Below are 19,259 nucleotides of genomic sequence, written 5' to 3'. Positions count from 1 at the left end.
CGGGAAGCGCCGGGCCCGGGGCAGGGGCAGCGCCCGCGGGGGGAGGCTGCGGACCCCGGCACCCCGGACTGCGCTGCTGGCAGCGCCTCCCGAGCCCCGGCGAAGGCAGCCAGGAGGGTTCTCCGGTGGTGTCCGGTCCCAGCGGTGTCCGGCCCCCGGTGGTGTTCGGTCCCAGCGGTGTCCGGTCCCAGCGGTGTCCGGTCCCAGCGGTGCCCGCTGTCGCTCGGCGCGGTGCCCGCTCTCAGCACGTGTCCCCAGCGGGCAGGGCCGGTGCTGATCTCCCGTGCCAGCTCGGCCCAGGGAGTTGGGGCTGCCACACGAGCTCCAGCCTCAGCACGGGGCTCGTCCGTGCATCCGAGCGGAATCCCACGCGGCCTCCGTGTCCTCATCCGCCCTTGCCCTCCTGAGAGAGGCCGGGCTGCAGCTCTGTGGTACCCACAGCAGGCTCTGCCCACCTTGCAGTGCCCAGCACGGCCCTCGTTCAGCTCCTGCCCCAGCGCTGCGGGAAATGCGGCTGACTCTCTGGGCAGACTGTCCAAGCTGGCTTTATTCCTAAAGAGCTGTTGGTACACACCAGCTCCCAGAAATGTCAGTATCACACCTGGCTTACCTGTCCCTGTGTTTTCAGAGAGACAAAAGGAAAAACGGGTCTTTGAGACTGGCAGATGGGGAAGAGCTGGTGAGACCTGGAGAAACTCACCTGGGGAATGATATTAAAAGGAGAATATTAATCTCTCCCATAGCAGTCAGCAAGGAGAAGGCTTAGGCAGGGGCAAAAACCGCTAGGTAGGTTCACAACACATTGACTTCTGGTCCCGACTCCCAGTTTTTTGGGAGGAATGGTCACAGATCCATTGGTGCTGTTGTGGTGCAGCCCTCGGGCGAGGAAGTTATCCTGATGTGACTTTCCATTTCAGCTAAAACTGTTGAGGAAGGAATCAAACATGCAAGACCAGCTGCACGGAGATTAGCCCTTTGATTTGCTGCAGATGACTTGCTCTGCTTATCACAGCTTATCACAACCGTGGGATGTTTTTTCCCATGCTTTTTGCAGAGATTGGCTCACGAAGGCAAGAAGCTGGGCTGGCATCAGCTCTGTGTGTGGTAGCAGCTTCCTGGCCAGGGACCCAGGCACAGTGAAAATGTCATCTGTGAAAAAGAGGGAATGCTTCAAAGTCAGATGCCGAGGGTTCAAGGCTGTGAAATGCACCTGCCTGAGGCTTGTCTGTTCCCATGTTTTGCAGTTACCTTAACTACAATGCCAAAAACAAGCCACAAAAGGAAGCTGTGGTTCTTACAGGCTCTGAAAGGACTCAGTTTGCCAGAGGAATAAGTAGCATTTTTACCACTTGGTCAGCTGCAGCAAAGGGCACAGAGTCGAGTTAATGGTTATTAAACTTGCAGACACTCTGGGAGAGAGAGAACTGGAGGCTGCATTGCTTGGCTCCTAGGCCAGCATAAAGCCATGGCTCTGGTGGAGAAGGGAACAGCACACTGGGCTGAATGAGCAGTGTTGAAGTTATTGGGTTACTCCAGCAACTGCTCTGTGCCTCCTGTAGCTGTGCAGGGTGGCTGGGAGCTATGATTCTTCCCTAGGGAGTCTGCAGGCTGGCTGGGGACAGGAGCACAGAGGAGTGGCACACAAATATCTGTTTGCCTGGACTTACTCAACCTGCTTCTGCAGAGTGTGCCTGAATCTCACGGGCTGTGAATGCATAAATGGTGTGTGTCTGTTGATGTTTGGGTTGCTGATGTGGTGGTAAAGCAGATGCTCTCCTGGGTGCAGGAAAGCCCCCAAGAGGGCTGACCCTGTCCCCTCATCCCTCTTCCTCTGTGTTCATAACTATGTGCTCCTGCTGTGTTTCCCTGGTGCTTGCTCCAGTGCTTCTCTGATCCCCCTGTGGATGCAAAAGTCACGTTCATTTTGGACAAAAGGTTACATGGGCAGAAAACAAACCCAGTGAAAGAAGTGACTTGTTTGGTGCAGGGGCAGTGGGTGGAACTGGCTCAGCACAGGACTGTTGGTGCTGCGGAGCTGTCCCGAGAAATGAAGCAGGTGGCAATGACAGCAGAGTCGTCCAGTCCCTCTGGGCAGGAGTGAGCCATGAGGGTCTCACTCGTGTCCCCGTGGTCAGCAGGAGCAGGGCAGCAGCTGGGGAAGTGTATTCCTGGAAGTCTGGCTGGGACACTGCTGCTGGGGGCTTGTGTCCCTGTAGGTCCCTACATAGGCAAGATGCTCCCTGTTGTAATGAGGTTGTCTGATCTTGCAGGATTCCATGCCAGAGGTGATGTGACTTGCAAATCAGGGAGTGGGTGTCATTTGCAAATTCCCTGCAGCAGGGCAGGGTGCAGCTGGGATGTGAAGGTACAAAAGGAGCCCTCCATCCCCCGCCTCCCCTCAGCCTGCCTTTCCTCCTCAGTCCCCCGCAATAATTGTCTGCTCTGTTACAGGTCTTGATTTCAGCCTGTCATTTTATGTGTAAATCACTGGGCTGGGACCTGAGTTCAGATCAAGATCAGATGTGCATTTCAAAGCCAGTAGCTGTTCTGGAGTGATCTCATGGTGAACGTTTTCTTTTTTTTTTTTTCCCTCTAGAATGAGAGAGGCTGTTCTGGCTTAGTTGATCCATTATCGAGGAGATTAAATAATACCAAGCCAGCATCCTTTTATCTCTGGCTGAGAGTCTGTGCCTGCTTTTCAGAAATAGCTTTTCCAGAGCAGCTGGGTAGAGGCTGCACATGCATGCTGGTGTGCAGCAGTCAGCACTGCTTGCATTGCGTCTGCCGTTGTGTCCAGGAGATGAATAACAGCATTTTGCTAATGGGTCTCATGTCAACAGGGGTGATTTAGCAAGGAAGACTGCAGTGCATTAGTTGCTATGAGTCAGATTCACTCAGCCTTGCACTGATCCTTTATTGGTTTATAAATTAAACTGCAGATGCTGCGTCCTGTCAGTGCTGGCATGCTGAGGATCCTGAAAGGGGTTCTTCCCGTGGAGTTGTCTCAGAAATGTTAAATTACTGCCTCAGGAGTCAGGGAGTGCAGGTTGTAGCCCCAGCTCTTACAGCAGTGACTCCAGCCAGGCTGCCCTGGCGCCTGTCAAAATTGTGGTGTGACTCTGATGAGGCTCTTGTGGCATCTGCTGAGAGCTCATCAGCAGTCTGTGCCTGCTGTGTGGCATCCTGCATGCTCATGTTCTGAGGGGGTTTGTTGTAGGTATAAAAATGCTGTCCAGGTGAACAGTGCGGGGAAATTGATGCTGGCTGCTCCTGTCCCTTCCTGGTGGAAGGGTCTGTGCTTCTCCCATGGAGAGAAGAGAAGCAGCAGGGACCCGTGTGGGCCAGGACAGGGACTTGTGGCTTTGTGCTGCTTTGAAAAGTACTTCAGAAATGAAAAACATGTTCTCCTCTGTTCTCCCCAAGACCTGAGAAACCATCTGGGCTCTTTCCCAGAAATCCACCTCTGCCCCACGTGGTCCTGGAGGGAAATGTTTTGTCTTTTTGTAAAGTGTTTGTCCTTCTGGGGTCAGCCCTGGCGTGCTCAGGGGTGGTGACAGCCCAGGTGTGTTCTCAGGGAGGATATGGCCATGTGGGGCAGGAGCTCCAGCGTCCTGTGGACAAATTGTGTTTGAACCACAGGAGCCATTTAGAGAGAGCCCAGGGTCCAGGATAATTCAAATCTCAGGCTAAAAGCTGACAGATGATGGCCACCTACCTGGTGTTTCCTGTTCACTCCTTCTGTGTCTGCATTCAGTGTTTCCATATGGGAGAACAAAGCCACAAAGGATTTTTTTTGGTACTGAAGGTCCCAATATTACAGCAACTGTGGGCATTTTCAGCACTGGTTAAAACACTGACCCACAGTAGGGACAGGGCTGCTGGACCCCTTGTTTCACCTGCACAGAGTCCAGTTTGGGGTGGTTTCTACCTGCAGGACATCTCTGGAGCTGGGGGTGTGGTGTCAAATGAAAGTCAGAAATTCCCCTATACATATATATGTGTATATATATATTTATTAAATGTAGCTTTTCAGTGGCTCACTGAGCCCTGTTCATTTCTGTTCTGGTGGTTGGTTTCTGTGGCAGAGCAACGTGTGGCAGGATGTGTGAAGGGCCATCCAGGATTTCTGGACCCATTCCTCCAGACCCAGCGCTCTTTCCGGAGTATTACAAACGTCCCCTCTCAGGTGAGTCCTTCATGCTTGGTACAGGTTTTAGTTTGTGCTTTGATGTGACACAGCTTGATGTCCTTATCCCTTGGTGTCCTCGACAGTCTCTATTCACACTGGTGAAGGTGCTTCTGATGGTGATCCTAAAGTAGTCTGTACAGCTGGTTGAAGGATGGGAAAGCATAAGGCAGAGGTGAAGAGGGGGTCATCACGTTGTTTGTGGGCTGTGGGTGCAGAAAGCTGAGGTAAGATCATTTCCTGACAAGGTTCTCCTTTTTCTTTCCCTGCAGCTCAAGGGAGGCTGGAAGGAAATGCTCAGAAGCTGTATTTAACCTCCAGCCCCCTGGACTCAGTTGCCAGCCCCTACCCTGCCCTGGGCAGTGCCCGCCAGGCGCAGCCAGCCCCTCGCATCCGCCCCAGCGGAAAGCTCTTCCTGGAGAGGGGACAGAAAGGGACACTGGGCCTCCTGCTGCAGCTCGAAGGGATCTCTCTTGATGGGGGGATGCCAGCTAAGAGTAAGTACAGCCAAATCACTGCTGGCTTCAGCTGCCTTTGGGGCCAGGGATGAAGCATTTGGGGTGGATTCCCAGGTTCTGCTGCCTGAGGAGAGCTTGAGCTTCACAGGGCTGGTCACCCCATCTGCAGCTGTGGCCTGGCAGTGGAGTCACCTGTGCTGGAGCCAGTGATGTTTTGGCTCCAGTTTCAGGTTTAAAATGGGAAGAGGGACTTGAAAAAAGGTGCAAAAATTTGGACTTTTTTGTAGTAAAACTTCTATATGAATCAAACAAAACCTTGATGTATTGAGGGTGTTTAACATGGTGAGTTCCTAGTTGGTGAAGCCAGGCAGGATTTGGGAAGGATGCCTGTGGATGTGGATGTGAGAACATCTTCGCAGAAGATTGTTCCCTTCTCCAGGACAGGGATGTCACCCAGAATACATTCAGAGCTCCAGGAAGGAGATAAGTTTGAGCCCTGTGTGTAATTTTAATTTATTTCATGTGCTGTCATTGCCCTGAGCTGGTGCCAGTGTGGTGGATGCCACAAGTGCTGTGCCCAAACCAGGGGGGAACAGATGAGCACCTGGTTATGTCAGCTGAGATGTTCCCTGCCTTGGGGAGCCCAAGGAAGGATAATTTTTGATTCAAAAACAAAACAAAACAGAGTCCTAATCCATAGTCTTGGTTGTGTCAATGTGGGATAATGTCCTGAAAGCAGGAACAGGGCAAGTTCAAGGCTCTGTAGCCCTCTCTACTTCAGGAACACTGTGTGAGCTGAACTGGGAATCGACCTTGCTCTTGAGAGGGGGCTGGCATGGCTTGTCTGGCATAGGCCATACTGGGACAAGAGGAGAACAAGGGAGTCTGTGGACACCAGCAGTGTGCACAGACCTGTTCTGATGCTCACCTGGGCACGGTGGGATCCTCTGGCAGAAGAGTCAGTCCAGGAGTGTGCATCTAGCAGGGGCAGGGTGCAGACATGGGCTGGTCTGCAGGAGAGGCAAGGACTTGCTGGTTCTCCTGGCTGTTGGACCAGCTTTGGGAGGGATCTGTGACTGCATCCTGTGGCAGTGTCTGGGAGGTGAAGGTGTGTCTCCCCTTGCTGAGCAGGGAAAGAGGCCAAGGACTACGAGAAGGAAAACGTGAGGCGGATAAAGGAGATTCAGAAGAAGTGCAAAGAGAAGGAGCGAGCCCAAGAGCGCAGCCAGCCCAAGCCTGTGAAAGCTCTCTGGAAATCCCAGAAATACGAGAATGTGGAGTCAAAGGTGAAGGCCAAACTGCAGGTTGGTATCTGTGGAGGAGCTCTTGAACTCTCCAGGCTTGGGGAACAGTGGGGTGATGGGGACAGGGGAGTCCTGGGGCCTGCAGGGTCTGGGGGCGTCTCAGTGCTGAAGCACTGGGCAGATGTGGCAGTGGGGCTGTGAGTGACAGTGTGGTTTGGGTCCAGACAGTGACTGCTGCCATAATCCCTGTCCTGCTTCCCTCTCATAGCTGTGTTTTCTGCCAGGGGATGCTCCCATCTGACTTTTCAGCTTCCCCATGTTTGGGGCAGCACTTCTCTGAGGTTTGTGCCAAAAGGCTGTGGTGATTTACCCAGAGGTAAGAATAGCAGGCTGCCCTGAGCCTCAGTCCATCTGTTCCCACCCTCTGGATACACAGTGGGCCGTGTGTTCCACACATTCTTCCCCAAGTGATTGTCCTGGTGAATATCCACTGCTCTGGGGGGCACACAGACATCTCCAGGCAGTCAGGATTGAGGCCTCAGAGATCAGCACAGCCTGTGAGGGTGCTGAGTTGGAGCCTTTAAGGTCCTCCTCATCTCAACATTGCTTCCCTTTTGTCTGTGGCCAGCTTTTGATGCTTAAAATGACATGTATTGGTAACAACTGTAAAAATTGGCCAGATGATTCCCAAGCCAGTGGTTCCAGCTGCTGTGTCCCTTTTTCCTGGTGTGTCACCAACCTCTTTGGTATCTGTGACCCTTCCACACATGGGAGCAAACCCACGAGTGCTTCAAGAACAGAAGCCTACGCTCTTGTTTGACAAATCCTCTGGGTGAGAAGAAGATTGAGCTCATTTCTTCCTTTGTTTTGGGGAAAGGGGGTGGTCTCTGCGCAGGCAGGTTCTGCGTGGTGCGTTACTTGTGCTCTGTGTGTTCCTCCAGAGAGGCCCTGGCACTGACTCATGATGCTTTAACTGTTGCTGTGGCTCTCCTGGAGCTGAGGTGTTCCCTGTGAAGGATCTCCATCTTCTGTGGAGCTGCTGCTGCTGCTGCTCAGAGTTCCAGTTGATTCTGCTGGATCTTGATGACTAATGCAGAGTTTTTTCTCAATCACCTGTCCCTGAGGCTGTTAGCTGTAGCAGTTGTCTTGCAAAGGGTTCTGGCAGTCCCAGTGCTCCCGTGGAGGGAGATGGGGCAAGCTGTGCTCTGTGCTCCTGAGGTCAGACTCAATCAACCTTACCAGCTGTGCTAGGTGAAGGCAATTCTCATTAACTTACCAGAGAGATCCAGATCTCTTGTTGAAACAAGACTGATCATCACTGGAGCATGAACAGTCTGGGCAGTGCTGAGGGCATCCCATACCCTGCTCCTTGCACCAAACCCACCAGTGTGGCTGCCCAGTCCCACCATCTGTCTGCAGCTCTGCCCAGCTGAATGGGCCAGGCAAGAGGAAATCTTCCCCAGGGAGCTGCAGCTCAGCTCAGGCCTTGGGTATTTCTAAAGATCTGGGGGTGGCCCTGTGCAGTTCCCATCACTCCCAAGGGCAGAGCAGAGCCCCAGCTGTGTTTTTCGTAAGGTCACCCACTTGCCACAGTGTCAACTTTCAGTTTTCAGGGTTTGTTTGCAACCAGACTGTCTGAGATAGTCCCAGACCACCTGCTAGACATCAAGTACTGTCACCCTGTGCCACAGCCTTTGAAGATGCCCCTCAGATGCAATCCCACCAGACTCCTTCACTCTCTGCTCCTTTTTCTTTCTAGAGTGATATAACCTAGATTTGAGGTGCTGAGCAGAGCAGCCCTGGAGAACAGCACCTCAGCAGGCAGCCTCATGCCTACCTGCTTGATCCAAATTTGCTTCTGCAGAGTTCCTCCCCTGTTTCTCAGCCTTCATTCTGTGGCCAGGTCTGGATCTGTTGTGTTTGTTGGTCTTTGCTGGCTGATTACAGGTTATCTTCCCCCAAGAACTTCTGCCAAGCCGTGGCAGAAAGCTTGTGCTGTCCTGTGCCTGTTGGAAACCTGTGGCTGAGCTCGTGCTTGACCACCCAAACTTGGTTGAGAGGGTTTTTCTTTGCCCCAGCCTCCCTCCACTGGTGGGTTTTTTCTTGTCTTTCCCAGGAGACCTCTCCACCTCCCAATCCAGAGGCTGTGAATTTCCTGCGGGCGTATTCCCGCTGTGGCTCTGGGATCAAGCCATGCAGACCACTGTCCCCAAAGCCAGTCAGAGCAAAAGCAGGAGCAGACACAGAGGCTCCAGAGGCACAGGGGGCTGAAACCAAGGTGAGTTACACACTACCTGCATCCATCCCAGGGATTTCTGGCATGGAAAATCCCTTCTTCTGAAGTGTTGGGTCAGATGTGCTGCTTGAGTAGGGAGATCTGTAAATACTGTTCCTGGCTGAAGGGAAGGAGCAGGGTCCTGGTCACTTGGGAGGTGAGATGGATATTCAGGGACTGTTAATTCTAGCTTCATCCTCACTCATAGTTAAGGAGATCATGAAGTTCACTGTGAAAATTCCACCTCCTCATGCCAGCAATCTCAAATCTGCTCTGCCAATGGCTTTGCAGGAGGTCTTGGGGTTTTGGAGGCTGTTCCCACTGTAATCAAAGGAACTGTGGCTTCTGGATGTTAGATAAAAATTTGGGAAATGAGTGTGTGTTTTATTGAGGAGAGTTAAATCAGCATTAATATTTAAACCTTTCAAGTAGTCTGTTTGGGAGGTCCTAAACAGCTCCATGACTCATGTCCTTTTCCCTTGGCAATTGTGAGATTGTCAGTTTGTTGGTTCCTAAATGCCATGAATGACTTAATTAAACAGGACATGATCTACAAAGGAGGAAGACCAGGGAAATCTTAAATGCAAACACAGCCACCTTCTCCACTGCTTTGTCCATCAGAGTAGCTGTGGTGGAGGTGCTATGTCTGGGCAAGTACCCCAAGGATCAGCAAAGTTCCTGCTCTGCCAGGGGCTCTGTTGAGTTTCTTGGCCCGGTGAGCACCCAACCTGTTTTTCCTCTGCCCTCAAAATGCTCCAGTAGGAGCCATGGGGACTACGTCAAGCCTGGGTTTTTCTGTCCTTTTGACTTTTAAGGCATGTGGTCGTCTTGGGGACCTTAAAGAGGCCAGGATTAGACTTGGCTTTAAGTGCCTGCCTTCCCAAACCGTGGCCACAGCTCCTGCCTGTCTGTGGCTGCACACTGAGACACGCTGTGCCGAGGATCTGCCCGTCCTGCTGTCATACAATTCATATCTTGTGTGGTGCATTTTTGCTGGCTGTGTGCACGGGCCCAGCCTGCCCCTGACGCCTCTCTGTCTCTTTTTGCAGGTGCAGGTGGAGGGCAGGAGCGTTGACTTCATCAGGCACAACGCGTGCGCTGCCCGGCGGGCCCCGCTGCGCCGCTCGCAGTCCCTGCAGGCGCTGGCCGAGCTGCTGCAGCAGCGGCACCGCCAGCAGGAGGAATACAACGCCAAGCAGAAGGGCCACGTCCCCCAGTAGTATGTGTGCCCCTCTGTGCTCCACCAGACCGTAACTGCCTTAATGCACAGCCTGGCTTGTGCCTGGAGGGATGGGCTGGGCACAGAGGTGCTCTTGCGATGTGCAGCAGTGTCGGTTTCTCTGGCTGGGGAGTCAACGCTGTCCCTCCTGCTTTCTTGGCTTAACCAAGTGTGACAGGGCTCAGAGGGAGTTTTGTCTCCTCCTTCCCTTGCTTGCTGTTATGGGGAAGCTCTGTGTGCCTTGAGAAATGTGCTCCTGCCTTTTGTAGGCTTTATTCCTTGTGATGTAGCTTTGGCATGAAAAGGTCTGGTTTTGGAGAGGCACAGAGCTCTCTCTGCCTCACAGGTGTTCATCCTGCCTTGGGCCTGGGTTCTGGGGAGCATCCAGCTACTGCTGTGCATTTTGAGATTCTGCATGGGAAACAGACCCTGTCCTAGGACTGACTGTGGTGCCAGTCCTTTGCTTGTGCTGTCCTCTGCCAGCATCCCTGGCCGTGAGCTGCTGTCTGACTTCATGCTGCCATTGACCCACAGATGGTTTGGCAAGGACTCAGTGAGCCAGAAACGAGGAGCAGCAGCCCTTGTCTCCAAGGAGCTCATGCTGGCCTGAGTGCATCTCCCCCAGCAGCCCTTTGTGCATGTGGAGCACATTTGCTGGTCCACATATGTGGTTTAAACACGGTGTATCCCCCACCACGAGCGTGTGTGCCAGCACGCGGCTCCCTGGGGTCCTCAACCAGTGACATGGAACCCTGCAGGGTTTGAAGGGCACATTCCTGGCCTCTGCCTGTGCCAGATGTGCTGACACCTGCTCTCCTTTGCCTCCAGCCTGCTGGAGAGGAAGGAGCTGTGGCGCAAGCAGACGGAGGAGCGGCTGCGAAACCTGCCGGACCCCGACACGCCGCCCGGGCACACCATGATGCCCGAGGGCCAGCGCCTGGAGACCCTCAGCAACCTGAAACAGAGTAAGAGCAAAAAACCCAGCGAATCCAGCTCAGAAGAACAAACAGTCCTAGGCAGGATAAGGGAGAAGAGACACAGGGACACATTCCTGGCACTTGGAGAGTTGCCTGGATTAAGGCATATATAGGCAGGATGTGAGCTGTGTGCATGGAAAGAGGAATCAGTGTCCTGCAGGTTACAGGACTGGCTCTCTGGAGCACACTTGTCCAGGGGACTTGATGTTAGGGTTGCTATTGCTCCTAAAATCTTAGAAAGATTTTGGCTGGAAGGGACCTTCAGAGGTCTCTAGTCCAATCCTTGGTTCTCAAAGCTGGAGCAGGTCCCTCAGGTCTTATATCCAGCTGAGCTTTAAATAGAAGGATTCTAGTTCCTTGTTCCAGTGCTGCCATTGTCTTCATGGTCATAGCACTAGAAAAAGGGTGGATTTCTTTGCTTTTCAACTTACACAACTTTTTTTTTCTCTTTTTACAGGCCAGGAGCAGCTGATAAAGGAGCTGGTTCTGCTGCCAATGCGTGGAGACAGCCTCAGGATGCAGAAGAGGCGGGTAGAGCTCGAGAGGAAGCTCTCCCAGATAGACGAGGCAATCAAAATTTTCTCAAGGCCGAAAGTCTTCATCAAGTTGGACTCCTGAGCTGGTGGGGCCAGGTGTGCTGTGCTGCTCTGCCTGAACATCCTTTGTTGCTGGGCAGGAATGGACATCACTTTGAGAGGGAAAAGAGGAAGCCAAGTTCCAGACCCTGGGCCCATGCAGGTGCCAATTACCGTGTCCAGTACACAGCTGGCATCTCTTGCTCACCTTTCAGTGCTGTGTCTTGTCCACAGAAAAGGGAGGGAGATGCCCTAATAAAGGCCCTGCTCAGTGGTCTGGAGAACAGTTGTCTCTGCTGCTTGACTTCTCACAGATCAGCTCTCTGCTCTGGAACTCTGGCATCAGCTCTTACTTTCCCTTTTTTTCCTACTTCTAGAAACTGGTAGGAGGTCTCTTGTGCTGCTGCCTGTGGTATTCCTTGTCATTCTGCTGAGCTGGACTGTGGTCATAGCTCATCCTGAGCACCTGAGAGCTCAGGGAACAGCTTGGGGACAAGAAAAAAGCACAGAGCTTCAGTGTTTTCTGCCCAGGGAAGGGCTGAGCTGTCAGGAGGGTCTGGTCAGATGTCTGGAGAAGCCTTTGTTGTCTATGGGGCAGGAGATACTCCAATAAATCATCATTTCCATCTAGCAGTGTGTGTGCAGCTCCCAGTGGGCCCAGCAGGGCCTAAGGAATGGTGTAGGCAGCAGAAAGCATCAGCATTGGCACAGTGCAGGCAGGGGATGAGCCGTGTGTTCCACAGGGTGCTGGGACATGGCAGTGGGACATGGACTGGAGAATGTACAAAATCCTGCTGGATCTCCATCCACAGGCTGGCAGGACAGGGCTGGAAGGTGCCATCACATAGGTGAGCTCACTGCTGCCTTACCTTCAGATGCCATGCAGGAACGTGTGCAGACCTTTGCAGGGATCTTGCTGCATGAAGAAGCTGTAAGGGATGGCTCGAGGGCTTGGTGCATCTCCTGCTCAGCAGGGGCACGGTGCCACAGCTTGGAGCCACATCCAACTGAATTAGGAGAATCTCCAGGGAGGGGCTTTTCCCCATCACCTTGCTGGGGCTCTGTCTCCAGACAGTGCTGGCCTCATGGGGAACACTTTTTCCCCAGAAATCCCATCTGGTTTTCCCTTCTTGCAGCTTGTGCAAGCTTGTGCTCCATCCCCATTTGCTGCACAGGGTGGGGAAGGTGTGTGTGGATCCCCCAAGCAGCTGCCTTTCTGCAGGGCAGGATTTTGTGGGGTGGGGATATTGTGGAGTATCCTAGCCCTGCCTGTGCCACCTGGCACACTGCAGTGCCCTGGGATGTCAGGGCTGACGCTGCTGCCAAGGCGTGGGGAGTATTTTGGCACTCGAGGGCTGGAGGAGGTGAGATGCCAACTGGAAAATCACCCCATGTGCCCCTGGGGCCACCTCAGGGCAAACCCCACAGCCAGGCGGAGCCGGCTGGATGAGAGCGACTGGGGGCCATGGGCACAGCCCCTGGGCACCTCCCTGCCCAAAACCAGCCTGGGCTAACCAGCCCTGCTGCCAGATCTGCTCTCTGGTCTCTCTGGGCCCTGGCTGTGTGCCATGAGTGTCCTCAGCCCTTGCTGCACTCCCAGCCTGCCCTGGCCTGAGGCTCTGAGAGTTGGTGCTGGCTTTTCAGACCCTGAGAGCTGCAGGTCCCACCACAAGCCCTTGGCAGCAGTGAGTGCCACATTGGCTTGGCACTTTTGGGAGAGGGACTGAGGGTGCTGGGAGCCCCAGGAGAGCAGCAGGGGCAGGTGTGGATGCCCCTGCCCTGAGCTTGGGGCTGAAAAAGGAGGATGAGGCTGCACTATCTCTAGCAGCATTTGCGAGGCTGAGTGACAGCCAAGGTGCTGCTGCCAGACCAGGTGTCCCTTGTATTAGTGAGTGTCCCTGCAGCGGGGACAAGGTGGGAATGGGGGGACCAAGCAAGGCTGACTGCATCAGGCCAGGCAGCTGCCCAAAACCGCCTGGACATGGGTCCTGGAACAGGCACAATGAGTCTCACCAAGCAAGGCTGACTGCATCAGGCCATCAGGCCAGGCAGCTGCCCAAAACAGCCTGGACATGGGTTCTGGAACAGGCACAATGAGTCTCAGTGGGGTCACCCAGCACAGCAGCAAAGGTCAAGGCCATCGCCCCCAGGCACTGCCTTCTGTGCACAGGGCTGGGGTACCCACCCGCTGTCCCCCTCCTCCCTGCAGTGACATGAACCAGGGACAAGCATGGCGCTTTCTAGAAAAAGTTTTACTGTCCATTGCAATATATTAATGATGCATATTTCAATAAAACAATTAAAAACCCCCGCTTGCTTGGAAGAGGAGGTAAGGGCGCTCAGAGGGGCAGTGCCTGGCTTGAATGGGTCCCACAGTGGGGCTCTGGGGGTCACGGGGGGTGGGAGAAGGCAGCGGACAGCCCCTCTCCACCCCTGCCCGATGGCCACATCATCACCCTGGTGTCCACATCCAGCCCAGATCAGCGGGAACCCAGCCAGCCACCGAGTGGCACGGGCCCCTGCGGCTATAGGGTGAGGAGGGTGCCATCCTCCCGTCCGCTGCCCCTGCCAGGGCTGCCGTCGTGGCTGCCGAGGGACTGCAGGGAGCCCCGCGAGCTGTGCGGGGACAGGCTCCGCTGCAGGGGTCCGTCCGCGGGGCCCCCGTTGGGGCAGCCCCCGGGGATGTAGTGGGACGCGCTGTCGCTCTCGATGACCAGGTCGCCCTCCTCGTCGCTCTCGGCCGTGCTGTAGTTGCTCAGGTACTGCGAGGCCGGGCTGGGGGTCTGCTGGCTGGGGGTGCTGTCCGTGGACATGCCGGAGCTGCCCGAGGCCTTGCTGCTGCGGATGACGTTGTTGCGCTGGTTGGCCGGCTTGACGGTGATGATGAGGTTGTGGCTGTTGGCCACCATCATGTCCGTCACTTGGTCCAGGGACTTGCCAGCCACATCGATGCCGTTCACCTCCAGGATCTCGTCGCTGACCGCCAGCAGCCCCGTGCTCTCAGCCAAGCCGCCCTTCACCAGGCGGGAGATGAAGATGCCGGGCACCTTCTCGACGCCCTGCGGGGCCACGCGCACGCTGACGCCGTCGCGGATGTAGAAGCCCAGCGGTTTGTCGGAGCCGTGCTTGTGCAGCCGCACGCGCCGGTGCGTCTCGGGCAGGATGTCCACGTCGATGATGGAGGAGATCTGGCGGAAGTCCTGGGGCATCCCGATGAGGAGGTGAGGCTTGGCCCGGTAGTGTGCTGGGCGCAGCAGCCCTTTCTTCTTCCGCTGCAAGGAGTTGGAGGCGAAGACGCTGGCATCAGACTCTGCTGCAGGGAGCGAGGGGGGACACGGGTCAGGCACTGCAGCTGCCGGGGACGTGAGCGCGTGCCCTTGGCCCCAGGTGCTCAGCAGAAGGGCCCTGCTCACGGGTCTCACCGGCTTTTCCTCCCCAGATCATCAGCCTGGCTTTCTCTGCAGCCTGTCTCCGCTGGGGCCCATCTCCTGGGATTACCCAGCGTACACAGGCACACAGGCCAGGATTAGTGGGATCGAGGCAGTGATTCAGCCTTAATCACACTTTAAGCCAAACTCTGCAGTTTAACACTAGAGCTGCCAGCCCTGATGGCCTGGGAGCTGCAGCCATGCCCCAGTTTGGGTTTGGGGAGAGAGGACCCCCCACACGAGTGTGCTGTGGTGGCAACCAACTCCCTTAGGGAGAGTCCAACCCCAGGAGACAGCACCAGAGTCCTCTGCCCCACCACAGCAGCGCTATCGCTGGCATGGGTTGGTGATAGCCACAACTGTGTCCTGCAGAACTCTGCCATTCCCAAGGACAGACACTCCCCACCTCCTGGAAATTCATCCCAGGGCTGCAGCATCCTCAGGGCCCCTGAATATCCAAGACTGTAATTTGTGCTCATGTCTCTTATTCCACCATCAGGCACCTTCATACAGGGTTTGACTCCATCCTTCTGGACCGTGGCCTGGGGCTGCTCTGTGGGGCCCAGCTTCAACCCATCACTCTTGGCCTCAGCCACCAGGTGCTGGGGAGTAGCCCCTGGTTCCTCTCTGGTTTCTCCCCATCTCTTTCCATGGGGGAGCCCAGATCTGGATTCTCCATGGTCAGCACATTCGGCACAGTGTCCCCCACCAGCATCTGGACCCTGCTCCAGCTGCGGGGCTGCTAGGGATGTCCCCAAGCCCAGGGGACATGGGATTTCTCCCTAGCCAAGCCAGCCTGCCAGGGCTCCTGGTTTATAAATATCTCCCTGCACACACAGCCTTGGCATATTTTTAGCTCGGGGAAGGGTGGCGGAGGCTTTCCCACAGCTATTTCAGCACACAGCTCCTCTCCAAGGGGCGCAGAGTGGCTGGGCCAGGCAGGTCCAGCACGCCAAGGATGAGCCCCACGGTGGCCCTGGCAATGTCCCACGCCTTCCCCTGCCCTTCCCATGAGCCTGGGCCCAGCCAAGGAGGTCAGTGCCATTGTCCCAGCCAGGCTGCCCTGCAGGAATGGCTTCACCCAGCAGGGTGATGGCACAGAGGGGAGCCCAGCTGCAGCCTTTGCTTTTTGCCCTGCTGTGGCAGGACTGGCTGCTGCGGAGCCCACTGCCAGGAGCACACCTGTGTGTGTGCACAGCTCCCTGCACCCGGCGGGGGGAGAGGCTCTGCAGCCACATTCCTCAGCGACCCAGACCGGTTCAACGACAGCCTAGCCTCGGGATGACCTGGATCCATTTTAAATTAGCTGTGATTCACCCAGGACTTGCTCCTGGCCTCTCTGCTCACCTCCCTGTGGCGCTTCCCGCCCTGCGGCCCCTCTCCTGCGGGCACAGCTGGGTGCTGGGGCTCCCTGGTGCTGCCTGCTCGCCTTCCTTATCATGCTGCCCATGGAGCCAGGCTCTGCCTGCTCCCTCTCCACACTGTGCTGTCTTGACACAGTCAGCCGTGGGCCCTCACAGGCTTTTACAGCAGCCCACAGGATGGCTCTTGGGAGCAGGAGTGATGGTCCCACTGCAGCCTTGGCACGTTCACCCCTGCACTGGCTCTCCATGTCACAGCCTGGGTCCAAGCATTGGGCCAGGAACAGGGGATGGTTCAGAGCTGGCAGCGACAGCTCCTGAGCGCACCACGAGCTCCAGCAGCCTGGATCACTGCTGCCAGCCCCCACACCATGTGGCCACAGGGGAAACACATGTCCAGGGCATCCCACACCACCCTGATGCAAAAGCCCAGGAAAACTGACACCACAGCCAGAGCTGGCCACCAGCATCATCTCTCGCCCAGAGACTTCATACCGCTAACACGAGCTGGAAACACAGACTCACTCTGGATGCTGTGCTGACCCTGGCTCTGGGTCAGGCTCTGGCTCTGTGAACTGCTGACTGATGGTGCTATGAAAGAGAAAACCTCGGTGCTACTAAACTGAATGGAAGGGGATGGGCTTGTTTTCCCTGCAAACAGGAGAAATACTCTGAGTGTTTGTCACTTGGAGGATTTCATCCTCACCAGGGTGCTGCTATCAGGATGCTATCAGGTGTACCTGGTCAAAGAAGTGGATCCCTGGGAATATGCCACTAAGGTAAGGGCAAGTCCCTGGTCTGACAGGGAGGCACCAAGCCCCTTCTCAACATCAGAAATCCAGCAGCACCTGGCACCCCGAGAGCTCTGCCAAAATGATGGCTGTTGCCTCCTCAGGGCAGGAAGCTGGATGGGGCTGCTGGCACAGTGCTCACGGGACTAACACGGGTGTTATCTGGGAGCCCATGCAAGCTTGGCTGCAAAACACGACTTCAAAGGGGTGAATTGCAAGGATCTGCCTTTGCTCACCAGTCGCATGGGGCTGGGCTGAGGCAGGTGCCCTCAGCTGCCAGGGAGAGCCTGTGTGGTTGCCACAGCCCTGGCAGGGTTCTGGCAGCCTCCCAGTGCCACCATCTCCACATCCATCCACCAAAGCAGTGGCTGGAGGGTATGTGACCAGCCAGGCCCTGCTGGCACAGTCCAAAGGTGGAACCAGCAGCACTGCGGGTTGTGGATCATCTCTCTTGGCAGGAGGACACGTCCAGTGCCGCACTTACCCTTCTTCTGGATGATGACCCTGAGGAGGGGGTTGGCAGAGGACAGGGCTTTGTGGTAGTTGTCGTCGTTGTTGATGGGCAGGAGGTCGCCGTGGATGTCTGTGTAGCCCAGGAGCACGTCCACCCGCGGGATCTGGTGCACTGTCTGCAGCAGCTGGTAGAAGTCCTGGAAGCTGCCGGCGCCGGAGCGCTTCATGGCAAAGCGGCGAAATTCAGCGTCAAACTGCAGAGGAGGATGAGGAAGAGGAGGAAGAGGGTGACTCTGGGCAGGGCTGGCCCCGGTCTGCAGGACTGATGCAGGCAGGGGACCACACAGAGCTGCCCCAGGGCAGGCAGAGCCAGTCAGGAGAAGCCCGTCCCAAAAACAAAGTAAAGAGGGAAGCCGTTTTTCTGCCCAAACACTGAAGTGATGGGGCAAAAAGATGGCCAGGCGGCAGAGGAAGGACCCTCTGGCCATACCACCAGCCGTGGCAGACTCCGTGCTGCCGGGAGGCCCTTCCCTGCGACACGGGCGCTGCCGTAGCACCTGGTGAGCAACAGCGCTAATTAATGCCTCCTTCCGTCACGACGAACGGGAAGCCAATTAAGAACAGGCTGAGGAGCGCTGCGAGGATCGCGCTGCCCGCGGGGGTCACACCCCAGCTGTTGGGGCAGGCGGTGGCCACCACGTCCTGGGAAGGAGGACACCCTGCACCCTGCCGGGGGTCCCGAGCAGGCAGTGGCACAGCTGGGCGAGCGCGCAGCTGGATAAGGGTGCAGAAAGGGAGTGCACGCATCTGGGCGGGCACAGGGGTGGGTGGATGGGCACAGGTGTACAGTGGTGCATATCTGGGTGACCGCACACATGTGGGCAAGGGTGTGCCAGGTGAGCACATATCTGGATGAGCAGACACGTCTGCGGGAGACCACAACTGGGCTAGCGCACAGTCATGCAGGTGTGCACATCTGGAGGCGCGACAGGGGCTCGTCCCTTGCTGAGGGCGCACATCTGGGTGATGGCATAGCCGGGGACGAGCATGCCTTGGCGAGCACGCACATCTGGGTGAGTGCACATCTGGGCGAGGTGTGTCCCCGGGGTGACCGCGCACCCCGCACACCCGCACCGGCGGGGCCACCCCGCACACCGGGGCTGCCGGAACGGCGCACCGGCGCCCCTGCGCATCTGGCGAGCGCTCCGCCGCGGTGTTCCCACGGCCGCGCCGAGCGAGCCCGCGGCCCGGCAGAGCCCACGGTGGCGGGACGCCGCGGCCGCCGGGCCGGGCTGCGCTCGGGGAGGCTCCGGGCAGCGCCGCCGCAGCGCAGGGAGCGGAGAGCCCGCACGGCCTGGCTCCCGCGCCGCTCCCTGGTGCGCGGAGCCACCCCACGTGTGCTGCCCGACGCGGGGGCGACGCGCTCGGTCGTGACCCGGCGGAACCGGCACGGGCATCGGCATCGGCATCACCGGCCCCGTCCCCGGCGGGCGCTTACCTTGCTCTTGACCTCGATGACGGGCTCGGCGGAGCGCGCCGGCGTGCGGTGGTGCTTGGCCATGGTGCGGGCCGGGCCGGGCCGCGGGGCCGCGCCGCCACCGCCGCTCCCGCGGCCACGGGGGATTTTCACCGGCCATGACGTCACCGGCGGGCAGGCCGGGCGCCGCCGCGCCATTGGCCCAGGCGGGGCGCGGGGCGGGGCCGGGCGGCTGCTGACAACGTCGCCGTGGAAACGGGGGTGGGGACGGGAGGGCGGCAGGACCCCCATCCGCATCCCTGTCCCCGTCCCCAAGCCCGTCTCCATCCCAGTCCCCTCCACGTCGGCCCCGTCTATCCGGGCACGGCTCCGCTCCCCGTCGGGCCGCCGCCGCGCCGGGACGGCACCGGGCACCGCGCCGGTAACCTCGGGCATCCCATCGCTGTCAGGAACCTCATTAGCGACATTAAACCCAGCAGCGGCCCCTCTTTGGGGACACCGAGCTCCGGCACGCTCGGCATCTTCATGGAATCCCCGAGAGTGTCGCCGGTGGAAGCCTCGGCCCCGCCCGGGAATATCCCTGCATTTCCCCGTGCTGGCAGGCGGCTTCCCGTGCCACCGGTGTAGTGGCCTTTGGCAGAGGCAACCCTGGTAGCAGGGGATGTTTGCCAGCTGTGTCCCTCATTCCCTGCCTCCTGGTTCGCCCTGGCTTTTCTCCTTTGTCTGGCAGGGAAATTTCATGCTGCCCCAGAGCAGGGTGGGCCAGGGAAGGTTCATTGTTTTGGGGATGATTTGCTTTACTGAGCAGTGGAACA

General features: G+C 56.9%; 2 protein-coding genes across 3 annotated transcripts in view; one reads left to right on the top strand and one right to left on the bottom strand.

The window, feature by feature from the left end:
* The window catches only part of ENKD1 (enkurin domain containing 1), a 13,050-nt gene extending 1,486 nt beyond the window's left edge, over positions 1–11,564 (top strand). Inside the window, exons 1-8 of one of the 2 annotated variants that reach the window (XM_041400815.1) lie at positions 2,452–2,563; positions 4,086–4,186; positions 4,459–4,683; positions 5,776–5,948; positions 8,005–8,166; positions 9,213–9,382; positions 10,211–10,347; positions 10,817–11,564. In XM_041400815.1, coding sequence (XP_041256749.1) covers positions 4,102–4,186; positions 4,459–4,683; positions 5,776–5,948; positions 8,005–8,166; positions 9,213–9,382; positions 10,211–10,347; positions 10,817–10,977 — 1,113 coding nt within the window. In that variant the 5' untranslated portion in view covers positions 2,452–2,563; positions 4,086–4,101 and the 3' untranslated portion in view covers positions 10,978–11,564. Of the gene's footprint in view, positions 1–2,451; positions 2,564–4,085; positions 4,187–4,458; positions 4,684–5,775; positions 5,949–8,004; positions 8,167–9,212; positions 9,383–10,210; positions 10,348–10,816 lie in introns of those variants that run through there. The other variant, XM_041400814.1, reaches the window with a different exon arrangement.
* A 1,393-nt stretch (positions 11,565–12,957) lies between these two features.
* PARD6A (par-6 family cell polarity regulator alpha) lies at positions 12,958–18,975 on the bottom strand. Its single transcript, XM_041400809.1, has 3 exons — positions 18,466–18,975; positions 16,999–17,221; positions 12,958–14,247 (listed from the first exon to the last, which is right to left on the bottom strand). The coding sequence occupies exons 1-3, from the start codon at positions 18,877–18,879 to the stop codon at positions 13,460–13,462; spliced, it is 1,425 nt and encodes a 474-aa protein (XP_041256743.1). The 5' UTR covers positions 18,880–18,975; the 3' UTR covers positions 12,958–13,459.
* Between the last annotated feature and the right edge of the window lie 284 nt (positions 18,976–19,259).

This window comes from Onychostruthus taczanowskii, unplaced genomic scaffold, assembly GCF_017590055.1.
Source record: "Onychostruthus taczanowskii isolate IOZ18803 unplaced genomic scaffold, ASM1759005v1 scaffold18, whole genome shotgun sequence".
Lineage (NCBI taxonomy): Eukaryota > Metazoa > Chordata > Aves > Passeriformes > Passeridae > Onychostruthus > Onychostruthus taczanowskii.
This window is presented reverse-complemented; position numbering and strand designations above follow the sequence as displayed.